Source organism: Balaenoptera borealis (assembly GCF_965194805.1).
Source record: "Balaenoptera borealis genome assembly, chromosome: 8".
Classification (NCBI taxonomy): domain Eukaryota; kingdom Metazoa; phylum Chordata; class Mammalia; order Artiodactyla; family Balaenopteridae; genus Balaenoptera; species Balaenoptera borealis.
The window spans coordinates 87,059,174-87,084,449 of NC_138865.1; the positions used below are offsets into that span (position 1 = coordinate 87,059,174).

The 25,276-nt window shown below is 48.2% G+C and overlaps 1 protein-coding gene across 1 annotated transcript in view; it reads right to left on the reverse strand.

Moving 5' to 3' along the window:
* PAX5 (paired box 5) overlaps positions 1 to 25,276 on the reverse strand; it is a 185,388-nt gene that overhangs the window by 152,246 nt on the left and 7,866 nt on the right. Inside the window, exons 2-5 of the mRNA XM_082402370.1 lie at positions 18,112 to 18,277; positions 12,705 to 12,902; positions 5,416 to 5,480; positions 1,958 to 2,086 (exon numbers count right to left, since the gene is read on the reverse strand). Coding sequence (XP_082258496.1) covers positions 1,958 to 2,086; positions 5,416 to 5,480; positions 12,705 to 12,902; positions 18,112 to 18,277 — 558 coding nt within the window. The remainder of the gene's footprint in view (positions 1 to 1,957; positions 2,087 to 5,415; positions 5,481 to 12,704; positions 12,903 to 18,111; positions 18,278 to 25,276) is intronic.

Sequence of the window (25,276 nt, forward strand, 5' to 3'; positions counted from 1 at the left end):
CAGCAAATGGCTACCTAGGCTCTACTAACATACCTCTAGTGACAAGGCACTCACTACCTCCTGAGGCAGCCCCCTTTGGCCATAGACCACTCGCATATTTACAAAGTTATTTTTTACTCTGAGCTGAAATCTATTCTGCATCTGCCACACACTGGCCTTTGAGGCCACACAGCAAAGTCTCATTCCTCTTGCCTTCCATGTCAGCCTTCCAAATACTTGAAGGCAACAATCCAGTCCTGCTCATTCTCCTCTTCTTGGTACCAAAACATCCCTAGAGCCTTGAGGTATTCTCCAAATACCTCTCCATCTGGGTTATACCCATCTGGACACATCCCAATTTGTCACTGTCCCTCTTAAAGGTCAATACCACAAATGAGTCACAGCCTTCAGGAAGGATCTTCCAGCACAGAGCAGTCTAGATGAACAACACTCACATCCTGACCACTCTTACACCTTCTCAAGCAGCTTGAGAGGCTAAACAGTGACCACTGATCAGAGGCTGAAAGCCAACAGAGCACTCAACAGACACAGTGACACAGTCCCCCCAGTTCAGGACCTGTGTGTTTGATGGTAAACATCAAAGTCAATGTTTTTCTCTCTTCAAAACTCTCTGCCTGTATCCCTCAACCTCTGAGGGAACCTCACATACCCGTCCCTCCACATGATCAAACACAGCGGGCCCCAGCTTGGGCACATCTGCTGTGAGTCCAGGTGACAAGGGGAGAAAAGATGACACCATCAACGCCATAAACCGACAGAGATGGTAGGCCCACTGCCTCCTGCAGTACCCAGTACAGCAACCCTGAGTTAAAGACTTCCCACATCTGCTCTGAGTGTTGGGGGGTGAGGGGGCGGAGAGGTGAGGCAGGTTCCAGAAGCTGTGACTCATCCCCCATGTACTCCACAGCTCCTAACAGAGGCCACAGGCCCAGCTCCTGCATGGCCTGGAGCCCACACACCACAGGCCAATCCACCGCTGGGCCGACTCAATTTTCTAGTTACAGATCTTAAGTACTTAGGCATGTGCTCGCGAGAACATACATCCATCACAGGGAGCCGAGAAAGGGAATTGTGCTGAGGAACAGAATAATTGAATCAAGATTTCTGTCACCCTGCTCTCAGCCCCTAGACTACAGCCCGTTTTTTTTTTTTTTTTTTTTCCTTTCCTGACAAAGGTTTTACAGACTCCCGGGGGGTCATTTCTCCTCTCAAACCCATTAATGTCAGCCTGCTGGCAGCCTATCCAGGAAAAGGAGACCCAGGTTAAGGTGGGCCCATGTCCGGGACAGAGGCGGCGGCCAGCTCCCAAGGCCCGGGTGGCACAGCGAGGGTTGCGAAAACCAACAGGGAAGATTGTCATCTATTTAATCCCGGGGAGGCCCCCTGCACTCCTTCCTTCCAGGCCCAAGGACAGAGATGAGAAGATTATTCACTTCCTCAACGCCCCCCATCACCGCACTGAAGGCCTTCTGAAAGAGGTGTGCTCAGACCCTCGGAGAGCCCACCCGCTGACCCTGCCACCCCATGTGTGCCCCTCTCACTTTGCCCAGCCCCTCCCTCTCCCCTAGGCCTCCCCCCAAAAGGGACACTGCTGCTGTGCTCATACCCTCCACACCCTGCCCTCTGGGCATCACATCTGCAAATGCAAGGGCTTCTTAGAGACTGCAAAGCACAGGCCCCAAGGGCTCTGCCAGGCCCGCCTTTCCCACCAACGGGGTGAAGATGGGAGGAGGCCAGCGAGAAGTCCAGTCCCAGCCAGGGCCCTCTTCCTCTCCCGGAGGGCTCAGCCCCTTCCCCGTGGTCAGGACGGGACTGGGCTGGGCCAGACGCCTCCAGCGCTCTGAGGTAAGGGGTGCTCAGTGGGCGTCTGTGCTTCCACCCCTGACTGAGGGCCTGGAAACGGATCCCACAGATCCGCTCAGGCCCATCCCCGACGGGCAGCGCCGGCGTCTCTTACCTTCATCTCTCTTGCGCTTGTTGGTGTCGGCGCTGGGGGATGTGATGCCCAGGATGCCGCTGATGGAGTAGGAGGAGCCGGCTGAGTCCGTGCTCACCGAGGACACCTGCGTCACGGAGCCGGTGGACACTGCGCAGAGGGAGAAGACGGTCAGGGCCGGCACGAGGCTGGGGGGCGGTGCCGGGGAGGAGAGAGGTCGGCCCCGCCTTCGGGCCAATTCAAAGGCACTCCCCCTACAGGGGGCTGGTGCGACTGGGAGAGAGCCGGGCAGGGCAGGTGTGTGCTGAGGACACTCGCCACAGGGCAGCGGCCAAACCTGGGCGATGAGAGTAGCCCAGAAGAGAACTGACACTGCAGAAGGGAACACGGGCACTAGTTCAAACCCCAGCCTGTCCGAGGATGCAGGAAGCAGGGGGATGGAGCAGAGAAACGGGGGAGCTGGGGCCCACCACCAGCCAGTGCTAGAAACGACCTCACTCCCTACTTACAAATCCACCCATACACGCAGACATAAATATCTGCACACTCATACACAGAGCCAGCAAAGCACCAAATACAGACTATCTCTTCTTTTTATAGTTCCTCGCTGTCTTTTCTCCTTCCACTTTACCTGGATTTTAATATTTTATATTAATTATATAATATTAATATACTATATGTTATACATATATTGATTTATAATAATGATAATTTTTTCTGAGAACTTACTCTGTGCCAGGCACTCAGGCATCATCTCATTTAATTCTGAGAACAAACTTATAAGCTAGGTCACTGGAAAGGTAAGGGAACCAAGGCTCAGAGAAGGTAAGTGACTTGTCCAAGGTCACACAGCTAATAAGAGGCAGAGTGGTGACTGGAACCAAAGAACTAAAGTCAACCCCTATAGTAATCTGCTCCTCACTAATGAATAATGAAAAACAATAATATGCTTCACGTTCATAAAGTGCTTTTCATTTGATGCTTGCAATAACCAAGAGTGCTATTATTCATCCGCATTCATCAGGTGAGGCAACTGAGCCTCCACACAGCAAAGTGATTGGCTCAAAGTCATCTAGCTAACAAGCCGTAGCACCAGGGCTCAGCCTTGGTTCTACTCAAAGTCTAGACTTCTTCTGCCCAGAAATGTGGGTTGGTGACTTATTGTGACTGAGACCAGGTATCTAAGTTCCTAAAAATAAGAATGGGGGAGGGGAGGTTTGTGCAAGTTTCACATTAACTCCTGGCCCCAGAATCCAAGGGGGAGACCTGTCGGTCATCAGGGTCCTCTCAAGCTGTACAGCTGAATTTCCATTTCTGGGCTGTGGGAATTCTTTCTTGGTTCATTAAAACCTACAGACCAATTTCAGACACATTTCCTTCGGCTATAACTAGCTGGAGGCAGGTGGAGCTGCTTTTGACTCTAAAGTGTAGGAAATTACTAGAAATGGTGGTGTTTGGTTGAGAAGCTGTTTGTTGCTTTCCTTGGAGCACATTCAGCTCTTGCTCCTACAGACCTAAAGGGAGCAGTGCCTTTCTTCTCATATTTGAGTTTGATTTTAGATCTTCTTTAGGAGACACAGAAGTAGAAATCGTTAACTTCTCTTTTCCTTCACCAGAAGAAGCTCCTCAAAATAGATTTATGCAAATCTCACAACCTTTTCTGTGTTAAGGTGCAAAGAACAGAGGAAGAAAGAAGCTCACCAGTCATTCGGTACTTTAAACAACCACCACATATAACCAAGGCTCACCACGTTGCTGACAGAGCCGATGACATGTGTTTCAACATTTTGTAATCACACTCGGCTCAAAAGACTCAGGTTCCAATTCTGGCTCCACCACTTACTGGCCATGTGACCTTGGGCTAGTTATTTCATCTCTCTAAAGCTTCCATTTCCTTACTCCTCAGTAAGTTAATAAATTATAAGGGGCTGTACACAAATAAGATATGGATTTTATACAAATTTCTGAGATAAGGCATTCTGCTGACTGTCAAGTGTAATTATTCCTCTTACCCAATTGAAAGAATATTATCAGTTACCCTAAGTTTGATATACCTTGCTATGTGACCTGAAATTGTTAAAGCTGCAGATGAAATCCCAGCCACAAACACTTCCCCAGAAAGCTCTCCTTAACCCTCTCCACTCCAGCTCAACAAAGCTGATCTTTCCCTCCCTTCTGCTCCCACAGCACCCTGTACTCTCTTCTTGAGCCTGATCTCAGTGTTTTGCAGACTTCTCTTTGTTATTTTCCCCCATTAGACTGAGAAGCCCTTGAGAACGGGGATTTTGTCCCGCCTTCCTTATAACGTTAGTCTCCACCACCACGGGCTGCATAGCAGGGGCTTAGCAAACGCTTTTTGGATGGATTACTAAATGAAGAATTATTTTATGGAAGGGAAGAATTCTGTCTTACCTTTATGCAAAGAAGCAACCATGAAGAATCAGAGACCTCAGAGGGCACTGGGTTTGTGCCCCTTGCTCCACAAATGGGGAAACTGAGGCTCACAGAGGTGAAGGGGCTTACACAGTTCACTGGTTGACTTAATGACAAAGCTGGAACTATAAGCCAGGCCTCTGCCTGTCCCCCATCACCATGGGGAGTTCAGGTTTTCAGTCAAAGAAGGAGCAACAAAGGGTACACAATCTTTGTGTAATTAAGGTGTGATTAAGTGGAATTGACAGGGCCTGTGGCAGCCAGAACCGTCAGAGGCTTGCTGAATGGTGGCCCGCTTTCTTATAGTAGAATAAGCTTTCCCCCAACTAACCAGAGGTGTTTCCTTTATCCAAAGTGTAGAAATCATACACCTTGTGTAGACACACGTCACTTTCATCTCACGATCTTTGCAGGGAAGGGAAGGCAAGGGAAACTTCTGAACTCCTGGGTAGTAGGAAATATGACTCTTCTCCTTACGAGTCATGGTCACTCTCAGACTTCACCCATGAGTGTCAGAAACCCCACTGGCAGCCCTTGACAGTTCACGGAGCACATGAGATCGAAGCAAGAGAGAGAGAGAAAGAAAGTTTGGGAAGTTTTGCCACATCTTCACTCAAGACTGCAAGTGCACAAAGAATTGTAGAAGGGCTGGTTGATAGAAGAAAAAAACACATTCAAAACTACTTACTGACTAATGATGCAGAAAATGTTATGAATAAGTATCCCTTTCTTGATTTATTACTTTAATTATCTGACATTCTATAGACCCCCATTAGTGGATTTTTTTTTTTTTTGGCTTAGATTTCAATTTTCTGTCTCATGGTGAAAGCTATTTATCATAATAATCAGTAAAATTCAAAACCTTTTAGCAGTATTTATAAAATTCATTTACCAGGTTCAGCCCTTGGAGAATGACAAAGAAGGCGCATTAGTACGTGTGCTGAAGTGTTTTATGCAGAATTATCTGTCCATAAGAATGATTAAAAGTTCTTTAGAGTATTTGGAGCCCATTAGATTTTTAAATTTTTTTTAAAAGTTCTTCTTACCTATGCTGTGACTGGAAGCTGGGACCGGCTGGTTGGGTGGCTGCTGTACTTTTGTCCGGATGATCCTGTGAACAGTTGGGAAAAAAAATAAATGGCTATTTACCATCATGGAGGAGAAGAGATCTCAACTAGCGATGCCAGAAACCCATATCCAGCTGGGTCGTGGGTCAAGTTGGGGCAGAAGTGGGGGCGGATTATGAACCCAGGTCCCGAGTTGGGGGTGTGGAAGAAATATAGACTAGTTCCAACTCAGCCCCTACCTCCCTGGGTGTCTTTGGGTAACTAGCACCCCTCTCGGGGGGGCCTCAAGTGCCTCTTCTGTAGGAAGAGATTGATGTGTTAATATTACAAAGAGGCATTCCATTCTTGGAGCAGCTCCAGCTCCATAAGGAACTCACTGAGTGAGTTAGAAAGTTCCATCCCTTTCCTGGACCTCAACCTCCCATCTGTGGAATGAAGGCACTGAACCAGGTGACCTCCCTGTCTCCTGGCAGCTCTCACACTCTGGTTTCTCTGCCTTAGAGAGCCACAGGAAAAATAACATCCCTGCCCATCAGAAATTATCAAGGGGGTAGGGGGAGGGATGTGAATGTTGCTACAAAACTAGAAAGGGTTAAAGTGCTGCCAAGAGAGGCCTGGCTTGGCTTTGCTAAGAGGAAGCCTGAACTATGCAAAACAGTGGAAGGCTCTAAGGGGCTGGGAGCCAGGGCTGTCCTGGACTGCCTTTCCAGAGACCTTGCTCCAGTTCTAATATGAACTGGATTGTGACCCTGGGCAAGTCCATTCCATTGAGGCCCTTGATACAATGAGGGAGTTGGAACAGACCAATCTTTGCTTACTTTAAGTAATCAAATCCTTTTTGGAAAAAAAAAAAAAAATTCTTATGGAAAAGTACAGAGTATAAAAAGGATAATAGCAGCAGTGCCTTCCCTTTGCTACCTGGCAGCTCTGATGTCCTTCTGCAGAAACTTGGGCTCTGAGAAGCTTAGTTTGTAACTTTCCAGCTGGGACAACATGTGAGGCCTCCATGAGACCCCAAGCCCGATGCATCGTACAGCAGCTGACCAGGGCCAGGCCAAAAGTCCCTTTTGGGTCTGCAAGAAAGTTCCTTCCCTGGCACTTGGGAGAAGGATAGGTGGTAATAAAATGTGCAACTTCTTTGGTAAAGTTCTATTCCAGTCTCCAACTATGACCTTTTAAAATAACATTTATTAGAGTTTTTCCTAATTATAAAAGTACTTTGTGTTCATTGTAGACTATTTGGCCAACAGGTATAAAGAAGACATCTAAAACCACATTTTGGTATATTTCCCTTATGCTAGCATTCCTGTGCATATTTGGAAATATCCATTTCTTCTTAACAAAATCAGGATTAAACCATGTATACAGTTTTATGTCCTGCTCTTTTCACTCAGCTTTTTCACATTTCAGACCATTCTTTCTGGAAGCTCTTTTCAAGCTGCACTGGTCTCCAGCTTCTGCACGGGGAAAGGGAGAACAGAACTGTCTCCTGAACTTCACTGGGCCATGGCCCCTGACCTCTGTGATCTCACAGCTCAGTGCTGGGCACTGAGGGTGCTCAGCATCCTCAGCTGGTAGCCTGGAATGGATGTTTCTGCTCACACCACAGCCTAGCCACAGGCCCTCTGGAGCTATGGCCACTTGAGCTCAGCATAGGGCCTTTGCCATTTTCTGATGAGTCAGCATATGTGCTCCCTCAAATATACTGAGCGTTTTGTTTGTTTTCTCCAATATTCAAATAATTTATTTTGACTAAGAAAACATGGAGCGTATTAACAAAGACCTGGGTTTGAGGCAGTCTTTTTGACTACCTGGAATTAAGCTAGCATCTGACCTAATTTTGGATTTTTGTGTGTGTCACCTTCTCTGTATACATGTATGTGTGTCTACAGAGATATAGCTAGATGTGTGAATATACGGATATGCCAGATTTAAATATAGTTTATCTGTATTATGGTTTATGTTTATACAAACATATGGTAAAATATTAATAGATTGTAACTATTTCCTGTTGAAGTCCTGTATAAAGTCCTAACTTTTCAAAGCATTGTCTTGCCATTAACTTTCTACGTAAGCAAGGAAAATTATGTTTTCCTTATTTTTCTTTAAAAATATTTATAAATCATTGGTAAAACATTATCAATTTTTATAAATCATTGACAGGCAGCTGCAGCGGCGTGAACAGGCTCCGGATCCGGACTTCTAGAGTTTAAATCCCAGTTTTGCAATTTGCCAGCTGTATAATGTTGGGTGAATTACTTACCCCGCTGTGCCTCAATTTCTTCATCTGCAAAATGAAGCTAAGAATCATTCCCACCTCATAGGGTTATTACAAGGATTAAATTAATTAAGTATGTAGAACAGTGGCTGCTGCATAGTAAATTCTCGATAAATGTTAGCTGTTGTTATTTTCACTGGTATCTTCATAAAGATTAATGACCAGCTTCAACCTTTAAAGGTTCATATTTTCCACAAACGCCTTAAAAACACATGGGATCCCCCTGGGAGCTGGGGAGGGGAAGGTAGTCATCCCCATACCCTGTTTTAAGGCTGCAGTGGGGCTTTCCTTTATAAGGAAGACTTGAATCACAGGGAACCCTCCAAACCCATCCCCAGAGATAGAAATTCTGCCCATCTGCTTGTAGCAGCTGCCAAGAAAAGAACAAAGAGCATCATTTTCCATTGAGAAGAAATGGGAGTGGGAAGAACAAGACTATAATTGAATCATAACAATTCTAAAAAAATTAAAAATTGAAAAATTAACATCAGGACTCATCACAATAAGAGCCATGCTCTGGACCTGTTCTAAACCAGAGACATTCAGAGCTAATTGACAGTCAATGCTAAGAGGTGCAGCCTTTACTTTGCTGAGCATGAGCATGACCTTGGATGCCATATGATCATCCTAGATGGTCCAATGGAGAAGGAAGCTCAGCAATCAAAGTAATTCCTATAAATGAGGAAACTAAAGCCCAGAGTGCTCAAATGACCTGCCCAAGGTCCCACAGCAAGTCAGCTCCCATGCCCGAGCACTTTTCTTTGAGCCACATTCAAAGGAAGCAGTCCCTCTGCTAAATACTGCCTGTATGAGGCATAAAGCCTATTTGGATTCAAAATCCATCTAGAGTCCGAAGATTCAAAGTCCGAGGAACTTTAGACATTACAGGCACTTGTAAGGATCCCTTTTCAACATCACCCCCGCTGCTTTGAAAGGCTAGGTCTTCTCGCCATCACCCCAGCCACCACCTCCCCAACACCACATACAAAATTCCACTGAAAGAGAAAATCGTGGTGCCTTAAAAAACGAAATGGGGCTATACGACTGAGAGAAATACCCACGTCTACCTCACTGATCAAACTGCCATCTTGCAGTAAGAATCCTGGGCCATCAGCTGTGTTAAGAATCCAGAAACCAAGAGTCCAACTAGGCCAAGCTGGGAGAGAGTCCACAGGTGACACTCACACCTGCGGCTGATGTGGAGAAGAAAGAGGGAAGGGATGAACGATCCCAGAAGGCTTGTTGCCCAAGTCAGGATGAAGAGCAGAGTTTACAGATGGTCATCCCCAGGCCACATCCATCCCTGGACAAGGTTTGTTTGGCCTGCACAGTATATTTATTTTCATTTGAATTAGTTGCCAGTATTGGTAAGTTGGGAGCGTTTACATAAATACATGGATTTCTAGCTTCTCTTGAAAAATCAGAACACCCAGAATACTGGCCCCGCATCCTCACAGGACAACCACTGACTGGTACTAAATAGAGCTGCCCCTCTAAGCTGGGAATGTCACTCGGCCCCTGGTTTAGAGCCTCGGGACTGGAACGGACGAAGAAGGAAGGCTCCGTTCCATCCGGCATTGGGGTCAGCTCTAAGACAGTCACCTCCAACTGTCTCAGGCTGGATTCCAAGAACCTTCATGCAGGTTGTGCAACACCCCAGCATGTATTTGTCCTTAAGAAGCCACATAAACATGATGCTTTGTGTCCCAGGGAATCTTCCACAAGCCTAGCAGAACTGGTTCAGTGTTGCTTCACCCCATGTCAGTCATGGTTTCCCAGGCAGGATCCCCAGAAGGCAGCAGGAAGGCACACACTTCTGGTGGGGAAGGTGGAGACGGCCCTGTGGCCACCAGGGTAGCTACAGATCCAGCCACCCTTCCCTCCCTAGATGTCTGAAGTATTGGAATAGTGAGACGTTGCCTCCCGGGGAAGCAGGAGCTGGGAGAGGGAGCTATGGACCCTCTTACACAACATTTGCAAGACAGTTATTTAGAAGCTGCATCTGTTTGAATGCAGTGGGATCTTTATATGGAAAATAAAACTGTGTGCTGGGATGCCTCAGGCTTTGTGGGTGCGGAGCTGGGGGGTGGATGCAGCAACACAAGACTGTCCCGCACTTAGTTTATTTGCATTGCGCGGTCTGTTGCTAAAGACACCAAAGAGCTCTCACAGAAGAATGTGGTGAGGAGCCAGAGAGTGCTCCTGGGAGGAGCCCCAGAGAGGAGCACAGGAAAGGGCTATAGATCACAGAGGAAGCCTGCTGACAGGCAGCAAAACATACAGGCTGTGAGGCTCAGGAATGGATTGGGAATGCAGTAGGGATGGCTGTTTGCCCTTCCTTGTCTCTCTCCTCACAGATCCTCAGTTCTGTCCTGCCAGAGTCCTACTGGAGAGTGGCGGAAAGAAACATCCCTTCTCTTACCATCAGGGAACCTGGGCTCTACTCCCACCTCTAGCTCAAAATCATTGCTCCTGTGCACTCCCCATCTGGGCCTTAGTTTCTATACCTGTCACAGGAGAGAGCTAAGCTTTGAGGGCCGTAGGAGACCCCAGATGTGGCAGCACCTTAGAGGTACAGCCGGTGGAGCCACCGGGCCACCGTTATGGACTGGGACACCCAGGAGGCCCCTGAGGCTAGTCATGGCCCCAGCAACTAGCAGTCTGACCCTCCACACAGCACGGCTCTGGACACAAAGCATCAATTGAGCCATGATTTCCCTGGACACTCATTCAAGTACCCCTTCATAGCCTTCACCACATCTGTAATCACTGTGCTCTATTTGCTTCATATGTTTCTTTCAAATCACTTACTTTTTGACTTAGACTTATTTTATAAAGCAATATTAGTTCTTTACCATAAATGGGGGGGATAGTTCATAAAGTTCACACTCACTGGTTTCAAGTGCTAGTTATATTTTTCTAAAGTACATTAAAATAACTTCGTCACAAAACAGTCTTCCTCCTTGTATGACAGAAGATAGAAGTTGGGGCCCTGAAAATGATTTATGCTTGTCCCGCAAAGGCATTTTCTCATCGACATTAGTTGCCACTGTTTAAAGATATAGAGATTTCATATACACAAATGTACAAATACATGCACACACAAGTCCTAGTTTCTGGCTCCTCTTTAAGAACAGAAAAAAAATCTGGCTACCACCGGGCCCACATTCCTGGCAGCTTTCAGCTAGAGCCGAGAGGCAACTGCCCCTTCAATAGAGCTTGTGTTCCTAGTTTGCCACAGACCGACCTTCCCCTGTTGCCTTATGCCTGGGCCACTTCCCTTGTTACATCATCTGTCTGACCCCATATTGGCATTAAGGTTTGTGACCCCCACGGGCAACCTGAGGTATCTTTCAAACCACATGTATAACCTAGATTGAAAAATCTCGGGGCCTCCAGAGCCTGACCACCAGTTTGCTAGAGGCTCCTCTGCAGAGCAGGCTGACTGCTCCTTCACTGATCTCAGCAGAGCAGCCCTCACTCCATGTTAGGGATTTTGGAGACACAGGTAGGTGGAAAAGTCATGTTGCTTTGTGTCATGGAAATCTTTCAAAGAGCTGGCAGTAGGGGACTCAGAAAGCACATGGAGCCACTCATAAGCCAGAAAAGAACCGGAGTGATGCCCCTCAGACCCACCACAATAATTGCTACCTCTCCAGCAATTCTGTACCTATGGTGGGCTATCCAGACTTCTCAGTGAAGGCCAGAGTCCCTCCCTGGATAAGGAGCCCCTCTAGAACAGAGACTAAGAGACCATATGCCTGATTCCCCTCTCTCTTCGTAGCACCTTGAAGGATGTCAGAGCCAAGGTAAAAGTTTGCTGAGAGAAGAAACAAAAAACAGGCTAATGGTTTATGAAATAGCAGGACTCAAAACACCAACACGGAAAATCACACAGTGATTCTGTGCATTTGAGTCATCACAGAAGGAACAATGTCAGGACCAGAGGGGATCTGGTCTGATCACCTCAGTTGCTGGGGGTGAGGGATCCCCTATGCCCAGACAGGCTCTGCACTGACAAGAGCAGGGCGTGGCCTTGGAGAAATGGGAGCTGTTCAGGTTTTCAGTCTGCTGGCTTCTTTTTTCTTTGTGGGGTTTAGAGAACAATCATTTCTGTCATCTCACAACGTCATCCTTGACTTTATGGGTTTCAATGGAGTTGAGACAGCACCATCTATGGTAGAAAACTTTCCTTCAGGAATTCAGTTTTGAAGCCCTGAGAGCTCTGTTGGATGTATTCTGGACCAGACTGGAAAAAAGAAGTAGCTCCCAAGAAGATCCCCAGCCTGGTATTCATGGTATTTCTCTGGATCTTTCTCCCCACGGGTGAGATTCGGGGCAACTGGGGAGAGGGCAACCCCCTAACTCCACAGGATCTTAGCATCCTGGATGTCAATCTTGGAAATCACAGACCCACATCAGCACCACCAAGGTCCTGGGCTCTCAGAGAGAGGAAGAGCTTTGTCACGGTCACACTGAGTTTGTGGCAGAGCTGGCACAGGAGCTAAAATCTCCCAACTGCAAGTCCGGGCTCTGTTCCCCACACTCAATAGCTCAAACTCTGCGCAAACTAGAGGCTGGAATTTTCCTCCTGGGAAGCCCTGAGGTGGGCCAGTGCCAACCTTGAGGATGGGCTTGCAAGGAAGTGACATTTGTGAAGGCCTAACAGGACAATTCACTGTGCGGTGCTTCACATGCAGAGGCAAGTGGTGAAGGGAGTGATGGAAATGACTCTGGGCTCAGAAGAATCTGCAGCAGCCAGAGTGTTGGCATAGCCTCCCCTCCCTGGGCTTAGGACACCTGCCCAGTTTGGAGAGAAGAGAGGGTAATAGAGCGATGCATTCAGCCCTGTTAGCATCTCTCCTGTCTGATCACCCCTACGGGGACTTGGTGAAAGGAGAGACCAGATCTCCAGGAAAGGCACATGCAGATCCCCCAGTATCCCCACCCCACCCAGACCCCTAGCCTCCCACAGGCACCAGCCCCTCACCTGTTGATGGAACTGACGCTGGGCACCGTGTCATTGTCACACACCCGTTCCGCCAGCAGCCGGTCCCTGATCTCCCAGGCAAACATGGTGGGATTTTGGCGTTTATACTCAGCGATTTTTTCCACCACTTTGGGTGTGGCAACCTTTGGTTTGGATCCTCCAATTACCCCAGGCTTGATGCTCCCCGTCTCATAATACCTAGGACCCAAGGAGAGAGGAGCTTAGCCATGAGAGACCTGGAAAATGGGTGTTGGTAACAAAATAATGGACTACTCTGTCCAGGAAATGTCCAGATCTGTGCTGTCCAGTACGTACCCACTAGCCATATGTGGCTTTTGAACATTTGAAACGTGGCTTGTTTGAATTGAGATGTGCTATAAGCGGCAAATACACACCAGGTTTTCAAAACTTAGTACAAAAAAAAGTAAAAATCTCATTAATGATTTTTCTATTGGTTACATATTGAAATGATCATCTTTTAATATATTGGGTTAAATAAAATATAGAATTAAAATTAATTGTACCTGTTTCTTTTTCCTTTTCTAATGTACTATACTACTAGAAAATTTTAAATGTCATGCATGGCTCACATTACATTTCTATTGGACAGCGCTGGTTGGAATGCTCTGCACTAATTAGTTAGTTAATTAATTAATTAATTAATTCTGTCACATTTATCTACCATTGACAGTTTACAGAAATCTTTCAAGTTGGTTTTCCCCTCTGATCCCCACAACACTTCTAAAGCACATAATTTTGAACTTCTAATTTCTAAAGCACAAAATTCAGTTTTGAATGACTGAATGAGTGAACGAATAAACAAATAGGTCCCCATCTACAGATATAAACAGAGATCCACAGAGGTTAAATGGCTTGCCCGGGGTCACTCAAGATCCAGTGGCCAAACTAGGACTGTGGCCCAGCCTCCTGAGCTACAATTTCCCAAGAAAGTTGCCCTGTGCCTTTAATTTGCCAGCTCTCCCATCCCCTAGCAGACTCATTCTGTGAAACTGTCCCTCAAAGTGCAACTTCTTTTTCCATAAGAGATAAACAATAACCCTGGTGTAAAATTAAAAAGAGTGTTGGATTCCAGAATTAACTAGAAATATGAGTTACGTATAAGTCAAAACCCAAGCAATCAGAAAAACAAACAAACAAACAAACAAAAACACCCAACCACAAGTCACTGCAGCTCTTCCAGGGACCTCCCCTGAGGTAAATCACTGTTTCTAAGGACATTTCCATGCTATCAGCTCTTCCTCGTTAATGCAAATAGGATGTCAGAGTTTTACAGTAAAACCGAGACCAGGGAAAAGAGTGCCATGAAAGAATATTTCAGGGGAAAAAAAGTACTTGATTCCTTTTCTGAATCTGAGCCTTCACTGGACGTCTCTCTCAACATTTACAGAGGAATTCTTGACTTCCTCTTGCAAAGATTATCTTGCAGTTGAAAAAAGTTTTTAATGAAAAAGACATTTTAGAAATTGCTGGGAAATTTTAAACCTAACAAGAGTTTATAATAGCTAAGGGAAAGCGGTGATTCTCCCATGTGATGGGTGGGAAAGGTAACCCAGAACAATGACTGGTTACGTTTAAAGAGATGCTTCTCAGCTTGGGTAAGTCTGATTAGGGCCAAGTTAGTGAACATTCTAGAAACAGATGAAATAATTTGGGACCAGTGACGTGGATGCGCAAATTCTGTTTTTCACTAAGAAGAGTGAGTCATGTACAAATTTGGACCATAAAGCAAAACTCAATCTGTGCTCTTTCATTCTCTAATTGCTAAAAATTTGTTATTAGTCACAAATAGGTTTTTAGAGATATCCAAGAAAATACTTTTTTGCCAAAAGTCTAAAAAAAGTATCTAAATCAAAGCACACAGCAATCTCTGCAGATTCGGCAGATCCTTTCAACTTTACAATAGAAAAATATCTGTTACTATCAACACAACAACTCATTATTTAGTCACAGTGCCTTAAAGTTTACAGAGTCTTCCTTGAATTATCTTCATCCTCACACCAATCCTGAGAGGCCAGTATGGTTTTATAGAAGGGAAAACCGATGATCAGAAGATTAAGTACCTTGCCCAACTCCCTTCTGGAACTTAGAAGCAGTCCTGGGCTTTCAAACCTGACTCTGAATCCAGTGCTCTTTGCACTAGAACAAGCTGCTGCTTTAGTTGTAAAAATTAAAATAATACTAATACTAATAATAATGATCCCATGCAATTGTAGAGAGCTTTACTGTTTACTAGGCATTTCCATATGCATCTTGTCACTCATTCACTCACTTAATCAATAGTCACAGAGGGTCTGTTAGGACAGGCACTATCTTGGGGCGGGGGTTCAGACACACAGACAACCCTGCGCTCAAATATGTTAGCTGAATGGGACTGCAGTATTCATGCAGAAACTCTGAGAGGGTGGCAGGATGAAACCTCACCCCCCAGCACTTGTCTTGCTTGTATGGCTGTGGATGGCAGTGCCCATGGCTCTCCATCCATCCCACCTGAACACGGCCAACCATAGGCAGCTATGGTCTTGACACAAGAGGTCTCTGTCTTCCTTTTGACTGACACATGGGCCAGGCACTTAGAAGGTAGCCCTGTCACTCCAGAAAACCCCAACTGGCAACTGTGTCAGACTAAATAACCACCCTTTCATCTCAACAAAACAGCCACGCAGCGCTTTGGCTTATACACAACAAGACGAACAATAGCCACTAACACACAGTGCAGTTCGGCGCAAAGAACATTAGTTTGCGAGTAAAGAGGTATAGGTGCCAGTCAGTGGCTCTGATACTAACTCGCTGTGTGACCTTGACCAACTCAACCTCTCTGGGCCTCAGTTATCCCATTTGTATAATAAGGGGAGGATGTTCGCCCTGCCTACCTTGCAGGGCTGTTGTGAAGACAGAAATGCAGAATGGTTAAGAAAAAGCTTTGTAAAACATAAAGAGCACGTGTTGCGGATTAAAATCCTCTGAGTGTTTACTACTGTGTAACATACCACACAGTTCCAAATGGCCTGAACCTCCCAGCCAGGCTCCAGTGAAAGAAGACAACAGCCCAGCTTTCTGGGTGGATTTAAATGGGTCTCACATGCCACCGGGCTGTGCCCCTCGAGCCCCTCCAGAGCCTTGAGCTCTGTGGACTGAAGGCCCATACTCCTGGCAGACCGCCACCTTCCCGAGATGACTCTGCCTGCCCCAGGGACTCTGCCTGCCTTGCCATGCCGCCTCTGAAAACCACAGCCACCACATACCACACGCTCTCGACAATCTGTCACCCTGTGTGCGCCCATCAAATTCTTCGGTGACCAAAAAAAAAAAAAAAAATCAGTGGATGGAACAACCCCAGTTCAGAAATTCCCAGTCACACTGTTTTAGGGCTGAACTTGTTTCTTAAAAGGCAGTTCTAATTAGAGTGACATTTTGTCCACTGTGGTTCTTAGTTATGAAAATAATGAGCTATGAAATTCCAATTTATTGTTGACAACTTAAACGGCCAGGCACCGGAGCGGCGCGTAACTTCCGAGTGCCACTCTACCTAGTGACAAATCTATTCCGGGCCGCGGGAGGCTGCCGGCTGGGCTTGGGAGGGTCACTGTCTCTCTCCTTCAGTCCCCCAGGGAAGACGTGGAGGGCTCCCGGGCACCAGAACATGAGGACCCGGCATCTGGATGTCCCCTCTGAGAAGGGCTCAGCATCTTGCCCTGAGAAGATTTCAAATAGCAAGCAAAATGTCGGCTCAGCAAAGACATCTCAGCAAAAACAAAGGAAGGGCCTCTTTTTTCTCTCTCTCTCTACCTCCGTACAATGAGAAGGCTTCCCAAGAAGATATCTAAGATTCACTCGGAGATGGTCTAAAATATTTTTCTTTTCTCTCTCTATCTTGTCTTCATTTCTCTTTCTGTTTCTCTCTCGTTTTAAATCAGTCCATTTCTTTTCTGTTTTGTTTTTTCTTTCTCTTCTCTTTATCTCCCTCTCCTCTAGTTTTTTTCTTTTTCCTTCGACTTACACTCTCATCCTCCTGCCTAAAATCACCATCTAACAAGAACACCACGCTGATGTCCTGACCTTCTCCTTGAACTCGGGCTGGGGCTCGTTTGCTGCTGAGTGCTAAACAGGAGTGGAGCGCACAGCCTCCATGGCTAGGGTGACCTGGGGTGGGCAGGGGCATAAGGAATAAACAGGGGGATATGGTCTCTAAAGGGGTTGCCATACCCCTGGCCCTGAAACCTCTTCTCTCGGCCTCCAGTGAGTCTCCTCAAGGTTAAATACTGTTGTTCCCTCCATCTGAGAGGACGTCTTAAATTCCAGCCGATGGAAGGGAAAGAGTAAGCAGGAAATCACGATGGCACTGACATACTTCAAAATATTTATTTTCTATTCAGGCGCCTGTTCTCAAACCATAACGCAAGCTACAGGCCAAAGGTTATTTTCTGACCTGGCAAGAGAAATCCTGAGAGAGCATTGACAGCTAAACCCGAGAATGTTCCTGGCTGCCAGGGCAGACCTATAACAACTTCACATGCCTGGAAACACACTTGCGGCTTTGGTTTGGGAGTACAGCGAGATGCAGATGGTCTCAGAGTTCTTAAGGCCTCTTCCCAGCCTGAGTGCTGGCTGACTGGCTAGATGGACCTGAGTCAGTCACTTCGCCCTCTAGATTTGTCTCCTCATCTCAAAACAAGCTTCCCTGGACCATCTCACCCGAGAAAATAAACAGGCGCATTAAGAGGCTGCAGAGCCCTCTGGGAGAATTGGCATTGTTAGTATTTTGCTTGCAGCAAATCACCGGGTCAAGTGGCACCTTTCAAATGTCAGATTTGAGAGTTAGTGTTTGTTTGGGGTTTTTTTTTTCCCTTCTCTAATTTCATATATATTTAGGATGCCTGTCACTATGAAGGAAACAAAACATACAGAAGGAAAACACTACAGCCCAAAATAATAAGGTAGATGATAACCCAAAACTGAAAATGACAGCTGACTTTTAAAAATGGAATGTGCTTTTTGAAAACATTAAAATGAAACATTGAAGTCTGGTTATGTGATTTTATAACTTGTAGATTTTCCACTCAGCCCTGCTAAGGCCCTGAGCTCACCAAAGATGTGTAGGGGAAATTCCTAAGAACCTCTTACTCGTGGGTTCTTTGGAATAATTCACCAGGCTTTCAGAAAACATGTCACCCTCTTATCTGAGTCACCCCATTCCACAACAGGGGTTTCCTGGGGCTACTTTGAACTGAATGGCCTCAAAAGGGCTTTGCAAACTCCAAAGTGCTATGCATGTGAGAGAAGTGCCACCATGATTCTCACTATGACACTGCCACATTGGACAGCTTCTGGGTCATGTTTTAGGTCATTATTTGAAAAATCAAGGGAAGCCTGAAGCGCCTGCCTTTACCTGCCGAGGATTTTGCTGACACAACCATGGCTGACTCGAAGCTGCCTGGAGATGTCGCAGGGCCTGACACCTTGATGAGCAAGTTCCACTATCCTTTGGCGGACTACATCCGGGAGTGGCCGTCCATTCACAAAAACCCCCCCAAGCTGATTCACTCCTCCATGTCCTGAAACAGATCAGAAACAAAAGGCAAGGGAAAGGGTGGTTAGAACCAGTCACACAGGAGTAGAAACACTGCTTTGAGCACCCAGAGTCCCTCTGATCAGAAATGGCTGCGGGCTGGCTACCTTGAGCCTGGGGTCTGATCATGCAGGCTACATGAACACCTCAGATTGTTTTTTAAAATTAACCTTAGCCTTTGTCCATCTTCAGCCAGTCAATTGGGCTATTGATAGCAAGCATCTCCATACTATGTTTCCTTTAGTTACTAGCATTTTCTTTATAATTTTTTTTAACAGTGGAATATATGAAGACCTCAAACTATACCAGGGACAGAACTTATCATATACATGATGCTGAGGTCTAAGATAGATCCTAGGGAGAAAATACATTTCAAAATGCATAAAATTTAAAGAGATTTTTAAAAATGAAACTCTTTCCTTTTAACAAATATCTTTAAAAGTAAAAAGACTGCTCTAAAAAGCTAGATCTCGGGGGGCGGGGGGGGGGAAATATTTTTTAAATCAGCAATCTGATTCAAGGGCTAAGGACTTTAAAAAAACATTTTTTTAGTAGTATCTGCAGATTACTGAGACAAAACCCAACCATTGCCATGATAAAAACCCTTTCTTTAAGAAGGTGCAACTCATACCTCAATAAAGATGGGGAAAAAAATAAACAAACAAAAAAGGTGAGGCTGACATGCAGACTTGACCACTGTACCCTCTTAGAGCACACAAAAGAAATGGGTCAAAGGATCACATTTCACTCTAGTGTATCAGGATTTGTTATAAAGGAGTTTCCCTGGAATTTTTGGAGTGTTTTGCAATCAACAAGCAGCTTTAAGTTGGTTCAGGGGAAATAAAGAAGCCGGAGAAGGCTTCTGAGTCCCAGGTTTTACAAGGGCTCTGGGATGGATTTTAAGTAAAAAGAGCTCCGGAAAGTATCGCCTGCACCCAATAAGCTCCCTTCTCTTACATCAAGTCCATCTGGAGGGAAACAGGGATCTAAGTAAATGAAGAGCCAAACCAGTAAACACAGAGTGATCCAGTGTAGCAACATCATTGACCTTGTAGCTGTTAATCAGCCACTAACTGACATCGCTGAGGACAGTCAAAAGCCAGAAGCCAAGTCCAAGCATTCACCAATGCTGCTGGCAGCTCAGAGGCCAAGGAGGGGGAAATCTTCTCCTAAACTGGGACTTGCCAGGGACTTGACTGTACCAGGGAAGCCAGGGCATCTCAGAGGTCACACACACACACACACACACACACACACACACACACACTCCAACTCTAAAACATAAAATAGCCACCTCATCTCAGCTATTCCCCCCCCCAGCACTCAACTACTATCCAGGTTCATGCACAGTATCTGAAATAGAGGGGGAAACACTACCCATAACATAACCTATTTCTTAAAAACTGCCAAAGCTATTCACTGAAGTTTACCATGAGAGTCCAAATTGAATATTTCCCCAAATTTGCAAGTTCAGGCTGATTTCAAGGGGAAAAAAACCCATTTTATAGGTGACGACAGTACTTAATTCTAGTTCTAAGCTGAATTTCTTTTTTGATTTTCAAAATGAGCTTTAAACAGTTTTAATTGTTCTAAAACACTCCAGACATAAGAAAAAGGAAAACCATCTCGAATAGAATTTTATAGTTAAGAACACAACTGCATAGTTCATCTAAAACAAAAAGACTACAGCCACCCCTAGTCAAGGGGCTTAAGAAAGCTTTGTTCTGGGGTTGGGGGCTCCTAATAAAAAAGAGTTGTATGGATCTTTCAATAATAAGCTGGATTTAAGAGGCAAGTAAATTGAAAATTGGTACAAGCTTATCTGAGAGGACAAAAAGGAAGCTAAAAGCACCTAGCACACTTTTGAGATAACCTATTAGTCAGGCATTGGAGCCATTTGTAATGGCCTGTTCCCTATACTACTGGCAATTTAAATTTTCTGCCCAAAACACAGTGGCAAACTTCAGAGGCCTTAAATTCCAAAAGCAGTCCTGCAGGACATGTGTGAGCTTTGGGGACTGTTTGTGTCATGGAAAAAAACCTAAGGGTCAGACACTCTAGGTGACAGCAGGTCCCCATACCCTCTAGTCTTGACCTCAAAGGCCAGGCTACCAATGCTCTTGCAGAGTCTGATCCACATATCCACAGCTGACACCAGACCCAGGATGACCTGGGGGCCCCCTATGTTCCTCAACTTCCTGGAAAGGCCCCCAAACCCACTTGGCCCTCTGCCTCTCTCCCAGTCCTATCTATTAGAGCATGTCAAGGGTGGTGGGTTGGTGATTTAAAACTGAAGTCTGAGAAGGCAATGTCTCTCACGTACCCCAAGACTGGAAAGAAGTGAAACCAGAAACCCGAGAGAAGGGAGGCAAGAGGACAGGGAAAGAAATCAGGAAAAGAGATGTGAGGGCAAGTGTACAAAGAGCGGGAACTCAATGAAATGAGACACACAGCAAGGAGAGAGAGCCTGGAAGGGAAGCCTCAGGTTAGAAATGAAGAGGAGGAGAAAAAGGAATGGATTGGCCAGAACGGGGAGAAGAGAAAGGAAAGAAAGGTAAATGTGGTGTACAGTGGGAGGCAAGAGGAGAGAAGAGAAAAACGGAGGAAGCCCAGCATGGGGGCATTTGGAAGACAGGGGACATCTGTGGAGGGGGACCTTTGTTTTCTGGGACCCCAGCTCCGACCCTGCACTTCTTCAGAGAAGCCAAGTCCCATCCTCTACTTCCTATGGACTCCAGCTGAGTGAGGGTTCATTATGTGGGAGGTGCTGGGGGGAGAGACATGGACTCAGCTACACTTTTCAGGGTCAAGTAGAATTTACAGAGACTGACACAGAGACAGATGCAAACAAATCAAGGCAAAGACCAGGAAACAGACACGCAGATACAAGAGAAACACAGCCCCGCCTCCACAGGGCAAACAGAGCAGGGTTTGGAGGAGGGGAGGGCAGGGGAGAAGGGTTGAATTGCAGATGCCCCTGGGGCCTTTGTGGCTCTGGTCTGGAAGGGGCTGGACTCCACAGATGCTCCTCAGGCCCTGATAAGGACATGCTGCCCACCAGGGCCCCCCCTGTCCACAGCCCCAAAGACCACACCTGGGCATAGCGTCTTGGGGAAAGGGTCTGTGCTAACTCAGTGGTAGATTCACCTCCAGGATCCACAGGGTCATTGAAGTTCCCCCTATTGACATCAGAGAGGATGACTGAAGGGACACACAAACATGCAAACAGGAACACAGGAAAGGCAGGGATGAAATCTCCTTAATGGACTCGGACAGACAGGTGCCGGCACATATGGACAGTGGGGCCATGGATACAGACATAGTTAAACCAGACAGATAGTGCCTTGCACTTGTGTGCAGCCACCCAGAGGTCCACTGCCCACTCTCTGGAATCTGAGTCCCTCTCTCTCCCCTTCTGTGAATCCTCAAAAGACTGCCTCCAGCTTTGTCCATGTGAACTTCCTGTCAGTCCTTTTGTCTGTCTGACCTCGAGATCATACTCTGTAAAATAGGTGTAGCTGAAAGTTTAGAAGACAGTCAGGGAGGAGACTGGGTATAAAGGTGCTTAATAAATGGTAACTATAGCTGGGGGTGGAGGCAACAGAACTCAGAAGCCCATATCCTGGCGATGCCTGCCCCTCCCCCTACACCACCTCCCCACAGAAGCCACCCTCTAGTGGGGGAGAGGGGAAAGGAGCTGGAGGAAGAAACTGACCAGGGCCAAGAAGGAAGATGAGAAGGTGGGACATGTAGGTTAGTAGGTGAGTCCCTACTAACCAGGCAACTTCTCAGGATCTACTGTGCACCCCTCCACTCAATCTCCAACAAATTGGGGCCTGCATTGTGCAAGCAAATAGCTTTGGGCGTCAGAACCAAGGGCACTTCCAGAGAAGGCAGCTCTGGAAGCTAGGCAGGCCGGGGCCAAGCCCCCACCATGCTGCAAGGGAAATTGAAAACGGAAGGAGGGAGTACTTCTCAAGGAGGGGGCAGATGAGAGCTGGGACAAGGAGGGACAGAGACAGGCATTAGCGGTTGGCTAACCCGCACCTGGAAGGAGCTGCCTTCTTCAGCCTCATGCACAGTCATGGGACCACCAGTTCTCATGTGACCTCCCCAAGGGCTGGGGCACAACCTCTGGGCCACCAGGCTCTGTGCAGAAGGAAGCAGTGAGCGGATCCCTGCAGGCGAGGATAGAAGCGCAAGGGCAGCCCTCCTCATTTTGTCCTCAAATCGCTCCTTGACTAAGCTAAGGGCTTGGTCACCTCTCAGAGTACTGATCCCAACTCCTTTGCTTTCTGGCTCACTCTGCGAGATCAGAGCCTCCCCTGAGCCGGGCTAAGTCTGCACAGGAGACGGCTGCTGGGGGCGCTGGGGTCACCACGGACTGGAAACCGTTTTGGCATAGGCCCCTAATGGTGAGGAATCGTTTGGGCTGGAATCCGAGAAATCGGCTTCTCTCCACAAATCTCTCCACTGCTTTGGTGGATGATCTCGGACTCGTGAAACTGACACAAAGAGAAACTGACTTGCCCGCAGCCAGCCCAGCAGCTTAGATCAGCATTTCCCTGCCTACCAGGCCGTTCGGCCCTCCGGGGCAGAAACGGACATATTCGCCAGGGGAGCTCGCCTTCTCTCCAGCCGGGTCTCTGCTGCCTTTGTTAAATAGGGGATCCAAGGCTAAGTAAGCAGGATCCTGGGCTGTCTGAAGCTTTGGGGAGGGCTCCCAGCGCAGAAGCAATTCCCTGACCGGAGGTCCGTGGGGGCCCGAGCTGGGCACCCGGCTGGATGCCGCCGAAGCCTGGCGCCTTGCTCCAGCCCAGCTGTGCAGCGCTCAGAAGGAAAATACGATTCGTTCCACTTGGAATTTCCTCGAAATCTCCGAATCTAATCCGGCGTTAACTCACCGTGAGAGGACCGCTCATCTCACAGGAGGGTGTACTAATGGGTGAACCGGCGGATCCCGACGGGTCAGGCAGCCGGCCAGCCTCGCCTGCGCCCAAAATGACCCTTCCCGTCTCCTACACACGCGGTGTCTTTCAGAAGGCGAGGGTGCCTGTATGGTGACTAATTGGCTTCTTCTTCTTGATTTTTTTTTTTTTTTTTAAGGGGAGAAGCCATCATGAGGCAAGCGTCCTGCAGAGGACTTGATAGTGTCTTTAAGGGTCTCTGTATGAACTGGAGGCTTCTAAGCAGAAGCTCAGCTCAGGGACGGCTACTTCGTTGATTTTTCAAATCCCACTCCTCAACTCCAGGATGCCTTTGGAGCTCTGGACCTGGTGTCCTCGCTTAGCTCTCAACCTCTTCCTCCACACATACAAGCACACAGGCACTTTTGGGGCCCCACTTTCCCTCCAAGCCCCAGTTTTGATCAGCCCCACCGCTGAAAAAGGCGCCATCGGGATCCGGGTGTGGGGCGCTGTCTGAGACTCAGAATGACCTCTCCCTACAACTTCGTGCCCTCCAACTGGCCCGGCCCAAAGCCCTCTCCGGGTCCGAGTCAGGAATCTCCCGGCACGCTGAGATGTTGCTGCCGGAGCCCCGGAAAGACTGCAGCTCGCTGCCTACACTACCGGTTGCTGGAGGCGGGATTCCCGGTGCCAGGTGCTCCGGCCTGGTCGACCAGGAGTTTTGCTCCACATCCCCTGCCTGGAAGCCCTGCACTTTGCAAACTTGACTGCGCGGCCACAAAAGTCCTGGGTCCTCCCGTCCTTAGTACCTGCCCCGCGGTCCGGCACCCCCAACCCCGTCCCGGCGGGAGAGTGAGAGAAGCGAGCTCGCCGCCTACTTACTATGCATGGATGCAAACGGGTCGTGCTTACAGTGTATTTCCATCGGGGCGCTCCAGACTGCAGGCCGGCCCACGCTGCCGCCTCCCGGCGCCAAGGGGCTGCCCAGCGAGGCTACGGAGCCGCGCCGCCAGGCCGGGAACTGTGCGAGCTGGGCTCAGAAAGCACTGCTGGAGCTTCTGTTCCTCTCTCAGACCCGCTCTGCCGGAGATCGCCGAGAGCTGCGCCTAGAGGCGGGAAACGGCGCTAGTACAGTCCGGCTGGGAGCAGTGCGCCCAACTCCTGGTGGCTTCCCTCCCGGGCTGGCTCAGGCGTCGGCTCCGCACCCGGCCCGGGGTAGCTGCGGCCAAGGCGCCCGCAGCTTCGGGGGCATAGTTTAGGGGCCCGCCTCCGGGACGGCCTGGAGCCCCCCCGCCTCCTGTAGGAGCGGCTCTAAGGAGGCCTGTGGGACACACAGCCCTTGGCTTCACTCGGGGGGCAGCGAGGCCCGCGGGCTGCCAGGCTGGTTCCGCGGCCTCGCTGCCTCTGGAGTCTCTCCTCGATCCCTCGGTCTCCACAGGATCCTTTCCCTTTCTGCTTCTTTGAGTCTCTGGGGCTCGGACTTGCCGCTTCAGCTCTTCTCCACCCGGCTCTCCGACGTCTCGGACGAAGTTGCAAAGAACTTCCTCTCTGGCGGCGCTGGGGTCCTGGCGGGTTCTGAGACGCTTACGCCACTGAGGTTGGGGCCAAGACTCTGGAGTCCCCGGGAGCCTGCAGCCCTCACACCCTGGGACCCACTGCCTTCAAAGTTCCCGCGGCCCTCGCTGCTCCCTCATCGCCGGGACCAGGAATGGGGACAACAGCGACGATCTCCTCCTCGCCTGAGTATCTGCCTCGCACCCACCAACTCTTCGAGCTTCCGCTGCCTTCTCTCGGGGGTCTGGTTCGACTGTCTTTCAGTTGCCTCTTCCGGGACGGCCGCCACGCCTGCCCCAGGCGTAGAGCGAGGGACAGAGAAGAGAGCGAAAGGTCCCCTAGACCAAGGCCGCCGGGACTGCCGGTGCAGAGATGCAGCCTCTATCTGCTTTGACTCCCAGCGTTGCCGCCGCAGCCGCAGCCGCCGCCGCCGGCGCTAGCCCTCCGCCTGTTCGGCGCGCACAGTGCGCCACCGCGCCGCCCCGGAGCCGCTTTCAGGACCCGCTGCGTGTGGACAGCGCCGC